Here is a 6,723-nt window from a genome sequence, read left to right on the forward strand (position 1 = left end):
TCAAAATTGTCATTGATATAAGCATTTTTAAAAATTTCGAAATTATCAGTGATATGGGCTTCAGAATTATCACTGATATGAGCTTTTTCAAAAAAATTTCGAAATTATCACTAACGTGAGCTTTTTTAAAGATCTCAAAATTGTCATTGATATGAGACTTTTTAAAAATTTGAAATTATCAGTTATATGGGTTTTTTTAAGGATTTCAAAATTATCACTTTTTTCTTTTTTTTTCGCTTAAGGTCAAATAATTAACAAATTGTGTTTACGATTGTCACCTTTTCCAAATGTTATTTTGCGTGGAAATAAATTGATAAAATTAAATTCTTATTCCACTCATTTTCCGTGTACTTTCGTAATTTGATTAGTATTAAAATTTAAGAGAATTTCGTTCGTATTGATAAAAAAATGATGAATTTAAAGGTAATCATTCTCTCATATCAGTTTTAGAACGTAAATAAACGATTAAAGTGAGTGGCAAATGATTGTCACATCAACGACTAACATAAGTAATTGTCATGTGAATAAATGACATAAGTGATTGTCACGTGAATGACCGACATAAGTAAATTGTCATGTGAGTGATCGACATAAGTGATTGTCATGTGATGTTACGAATTTAGTGGTGCTATTATTGGGTATATAAAATTTTGCAAAAAAAGACATACATCAAATGTAAAATACAAACTTTTAGGGAAAAAGAAATACGTGTTGCATTATTGAAAATATAAATTAAAAATTAAATAATTAATTAATTAATAAATAGGAAGAATTAGTAAGCAGTATATAATAATAGAAGTACAAAATTAAATTCAATTAATTTTCTTACTTTTTTTTTAATTTATTAATTTCTTGGTGAAAAAAAACAAAACAAGAAAATTTCTTAAATTTAAAAATGAATTTTTATGAAATATTTATATTATTTTCCAGAAAATATGAAAGATATATTTCAGATGAATTTGATTGAGGAAAAAGAAAAAGAAAAACGAAAAAATGTTAATTGCAGAAAGAAAGAGGACGGAAAAAGATTTCATCCTTTTTCCGTCAACCGTTTTAGTCAATATCAGAAAAAAAAAAACAAAAATGGAAAACGGAAAAGGTATAAATCGAGTAACTGTTTAATTTCAATATCGGAATGAAAAAAAGGACATAAAATTAGACGGAAAAGAAAAAATAAATCCGGCAACTATTTAATCTATCCGTTTGTTATTCCAATCATTTCCAACATCTTTGCACGCATATTTAAATCAATCAAGAATGAGAAAATTTGAATAATTTTAAAAATTTAAAAAAAGAAAAAGCAAAATGATAAAACGACCAATCATTGAGCGATGACAGTTCGTTTGTTAGTTGTTTAATTGTTTAATTTGTCAAAAGATTTTTTTTTAATCCTCAAAAGCATTTCGAAATTATTCGAGAACGATGAACAAACAGAAATAGACAAACATAACTACTATTTTCAAAAAAAAAAAAAACGGGAAAAAAACTAAAGTAAACTAAGAATATTACGAATGGAATATATGAAATGATTGATTTAACAATTCGAAAAATTCAAAAAGAAAAAAGAAAAAAGGAAAATCAATTTTATCAATCAAAAATTTAATAGCATTAAAAAGAAATTGTCGAAAATTTTTGATTTATTAAATTTTAATAAAAAGTTAGAACTTCTCATGAAAATTTTACAACAAAATGTTTGGTAATTTCCCATTTGCATTTAATTTTTCTCCTTGGTTTTATTAAATTTTAACGAAAAGTTGAAACTTCGTATGAAAACTTTACAAATGAAAAGATTCAATAGCGCCGAAAAAAAATGTTCGATAATTTTCTGTTTGCATTATCAAATTTTTAATTTGTTAAATTTCAATAAAATATTAGGGCTTCCTTATAAAATTAAAATTAAAATTCATAAATTAAAAAATGCAGTTAGTACAAATTTCAATATTTCATTGAAAAAAAAAAAAGCGTAAAAAAGCGAAAACGAATAATATACCATTCAATTCGTTTTTTCTTTTACTTTTTTGTCTTTTTCGATAAAAAATTTTAATTGTTGAATTTTTGAAATTAAGATTTTTAGGATAATTTCAGTCAAAATGAAAGAAAAAAGAAGACATTTGCTAAATCATTTATTTATTCAATCGAAGAAATTATTTTGATTTCTTTACATGATTTAGTTTGATTCAAATTCCATTTAAGATTTAAAACGTAAAATATTTCCGAGTACAATTAAAAGTATTTTAAGTTTTAAATTTAAAACTTTCTGTTTCGTTTTTTATTTCTTAAATGGTTAAAAAAAAAGCGCTATGAAGAAAAGAATAAATAAATAAATAAATAAATGAAAGGAAGAAATGTGAGAAGAAAATAATAAATTGTCAATTTTTATTGGAATTGAAAGAAAAGGCTTATCTGTTTGTTAGCAATAGAAATATGAATATTTTTAATTATGTATTAATGATAGTGGCAGTTGGCGCTAATGGTAATGTAAAGGATAGCGGCGGTTGGCGCTCATATCACTGTGAAGAATAGCAGCGGTTGGTACTAGATGACAATGTGAAGGATAGCAACGGTTGGCGCTAATGGTAATGTGAAGAATAGCAAGAGGTTGGCGCTAATATCACGGTGAAGAATGGCGGCGATTGGCGCTAATGACAATGTGAAGCAAAAGATTGCTCTAATATTCGCATGAATTGACGATATAAGCTTCATCATTCTATAACAAAATCCATTTCAAATAATATCAGATGGAAAAGGAAGAGGAAGAGGAAGAGGAATGAAAGAGAAAGAGGAATGCAAAAGGAAGAGGAATGATAAGGAAGGAAAAGGAAAGGTAAGAAAACTTCTTATCAAATCATTATCAAGTAAAAGAGAGAGAGGAAAAAAAGAACAAAACAAAATAAAAATGATTGGAGAAAGATGAAAGTAATCATGATTAGTAATTATGATTTTGTTAATATTTTAATAAATTAGTTGGGAATTTGATAAATTTATCCAAATTAATGCTGCTTTTTTTCTTTTTTTAGTCAATTACTAATTTTTGCTAATTATTGTTATTTTTTTAGCTATTAATTATTGCTAATTGTTATTATTATTCCATTAAAAAGTAATAAATGAATGATTGAAATATAATTTCATTTTACTTTTTGTTAATTATTGCTAGTTATCATTGCTTTTTTTTTTTTGTAACTGCTTATTGTTGATAAGATTAAAATTATGGCTTTCTTTTAAAGCTATAAATAAATCATTTAAAATATTACTCAGTTTTAAAATATAAATAGAATAAATTCTAGAAATAAATGATTCATTTCATTTCATTCCTTTTCTTTTAATTTGCTAATTTTGACAATTTTTCAATTCCAATATCATTTAATTCTGAAATTAAATTTAGCAATAATAAATTTGAATGAAATTAAATTTAATATAAATAGAATAAATTCTAGAAATAAATGACTCATTTCATTTCATTCCTTTTCTTTTAATTTGCTAATTTTGACAATTTTTCAATCCCAGTATCATTTAATTCTGAAATTAAATTTAACAATAATAAATTTAAATGAAATCAAATTTCTATTAAATTTATGACTTTTTATTAAAATTTTATTTAAAATATTTCGATAACTATTAATAAAACTAAAAATGAAAATTTCCTCCCTTTCTTCATTTTGTTAAATTAAAAAAAAATTGTCAAGATTTAAATTTAGATGATAATGCCGAATTGTCATCCAGTAGCGCACAGCTGGTGAATGTATTAAATGCTAAAAATTGGGTGACATTTTGTGCATTCATTCATTCACCGCCATCTTTTTCCCTTTTTCTTTTTTCTTTTTTACCCCCGCCATTCCTTCCATCTTTTCCGATCTCCCGCCCCGCTTTATCCCGCTCCAATTATTTGATGATGAAAAACGAAATTGATCATTTAGCGCCAGCTGATAATTTCAATGAAACAATGATCAAATTTTATCATTTCTATTAATTTTAACAAAATTAAACATAAATTATACATATTGTATAAATGGTTGATAGCAATTGATAAGAATGGACAAGAGAATGGACAAAAATAAAAGAGTAGCGATGAATGAAAAAGAATGGACATAAGGACAATTGACCAGTAGAAGAAATTACATTTGCAAACAAAATTTTCTTTTATAATTGATATTTTTAGGATAAATTTTCTCTTTTTTTTTCTTTTTATGCATTAACCATTTGGAATTAAAGGACAGTGGAGAAAAATGATGGACATTTGATGGTGACAAAATTAGTTTGTAACATTCTTTCATTGATTTTTTTTTCCTTAACTCTTCAAGAAATGTCCAAACAAATGTCATCTGATGATATTTCCCTTCCTGATGATTTAGTTAACAATTACTAAAATATCCAAAAGCAAAATAGTCATTTGATGATTTCATTCTAATTTAGTTAATACTAGCAAAATATCCTAACCTAACGGTCATCTGGTAATTTTATTCTAATTTACTTAATACGAGCAGAATATCCAAACAAATGGTCATTTGGTGATTTTTTCCTGCTCTAATTAATACTATCAGAATGTCCAATCAGTGGTCATCTAAATGCTTTTCCACCAATTTAATAAATGCTATGGAAATATTGAATATGACTGTTTATGGAATACTATTTCATTTCAAATTGCTGGCGCAATTGGCAAATTCTTTGTTTGTTGTATGCGCGGAAAAAACTTGTCACCTCCTTTACAAAGATAATTAATTACAAAGATAATTAAGATAATTAATTGTATACAAAAAGCTTAAAAAAAAACTTACACTGTTATCATTGATTAAATGGAAAAAGAAAATAAAATTTTCATTTAATGATTTAGAAAAAAAAAAACGAGAAAAAGAAGAAAGGATATTTGACAATTTAAATTCATTTCCGGTTAAGCTTTTTTTTTTTGAAGGGACTAATTTTGCCAAAACTAAATTTCAATTTTATTTCTTTTAACGATCAACTAAAAGGAATTATAAAAAAAAATCGGAAATTGCCCATTTCCAATGCTTTTGCTATTTTTTTTTTTTGATAGTTTAAAAGCATTAAATTTGAATAATTTGTTTTTTTTCTCTTCGATACTTTTTTTTTTTGAAATTTTATTTGTATGCCATAAATGACGCAAATTTTCATTTAATTCAATTGTAATTTGCATCATTTCGAATAGTTATCATAGCAAATATTTGGTTTTTGTAAGTTTCTTTTCTTTTCCTTTTTTTTTTTAAATTAATGATTTACAAATGTTGAATTCTTAATTAGATCGATATGATAATATGGATATTAGTTCTAATTATTAATTCCAATTGGAATTTGATTGGAATAAGTTTTGCTCAAGCGGAAAACTTATTTCATTAAATCCACTCATGAATTATCATATTTTTCAATGAAGGGGAAGAAAAGAGATAGGTGGTGACACATTTGTCATATTTCGGTTTATCAATTGAACAATGAAAATCTTCATCAATTATCATTATGAAATTAACAGTCTTGCCGATAAATAATACAATAAATTATGCAAATTATCTATCATTACATATTGTCTTGTAAATATAATATGTATTATCATATCATAAATATTATCACAATTAAAATTGAAATTTAAGTTAAAACTAATTAGTTTGTAATAAACATTATTGTGAAAGAAATTTTAAATAGTTGTGGAAGTAAATCAAACTAAATCTACCATCTATAATTTGTTTACTTGAAATTAATCACTTATTGTGAAATTAATAAAAGAGTATGTCGAAGGGAATTTGCCAAAGAGCAAAGTTCAATTAAAATGAATTTTTTTTTTTTGAAATTTAATTGTGAAATAGAATAAGATATTCAAGAATTGGAAAGAAAGAAAACGATTGAAAGTTGTTTCATTACTATTAAAATTTTAATAGAAAAAGGGATTGATAATGAGAAATAATAATTGAAAATTTATAGGAATTGATTATAACTCTATTAATTACAATTAATTATAGCTTCATTATACACTATTGTATTTTATCATTTGTTATTCAAAAGCAAATCCAACTTTAACCTTAATGAATGCTTGCAATTTAATTATTCAAAATTTATTTTCCATATATTTCTGAATTTTCTTCTCGATTAATTAGCATGATTAGTATGGAGGATAGATAGACGAATGAATGGCTGATTGGTTGTCATTAACAGAGACACTCAAATGCTTTGTGCTTGTCATCTTGCATGACACATCTACTTGCTAAATTAATTACAAATAAGCTTTTCTCTAAGCTTGTATCAGCAAAATCAATAATTGCTTTAAAGGAACATACGAATATAATTATTCCATTTTAATATAAAACTATTATGTGCAAATATTTTCAAAAAAATATCAAATTAATTTTGAGGATATGAAAAGTTTAATTAAATTAAGAAAAAGGTACAGTTTTTGGTTGGAAATTAAGCTTATTCAATTTATTAGACTAATTAAAAGATTAATAATATAAGGAACAAAAAAAAAAAAAGGCAAAAAGAAGAAGGAAATAAAATGATTGACAGAAAAATTTAATTAATTTAAAAATAGCAATAATAATTCGAATATCCTTTGCTGTACATATAATTCATGTAATTAAAAAATTAATTTCAATTAAAAAATTTTTTCATTCTATTATTAAAAGATATGGCAAAAAAAAAATTGAAAACTCATCAATAAAAATGATAAACAAAATTAAAAGGAGCAAAAAAAGGAAGAAGACCAAATAATAAAGAAAATTAATT

The 6,723-nt window shown here is 24.0% G+C and overlaps 1 protein-coding gene across 1 annotated transcript; it reads left to right on the top strand.

Annotated features, from left to right (window-relative positions):
- Positions 1-935: 935 nt before the first annotated feature.
- On the top strand, positions 936-2,523 carry LOAG_11438 (hypothetical protein; the record flags this gene model as incomplete). The annotated part of the gene is made up of 2 exons (XM_003146957.1): positions 936-1,099; positions 2,340-2,523. 2 exons carry the CDS (start codon positions 936-938, stop codon positions 2,521-2,523), a joined length of 348 nt encoding a protein of 115 aa, XP_003147005.1.
- Between the last annotated feature and the right edge of the window lie 4,200 nt (positions 2,524-6,723).

This window comes from Loa loa (genome assembly GCF_000183805.2).
Source record: "Loa loa unplaced genomic scaffold supercont3.431, whole genome shotgun sequence".
Classification (NCBI taxonomy): domain Eukaryota; kingdom Metazoa; phylum Nematoda; class Chromadorea; order Rhabditida; family Onchocercidae; genus Loa; species Loa loa.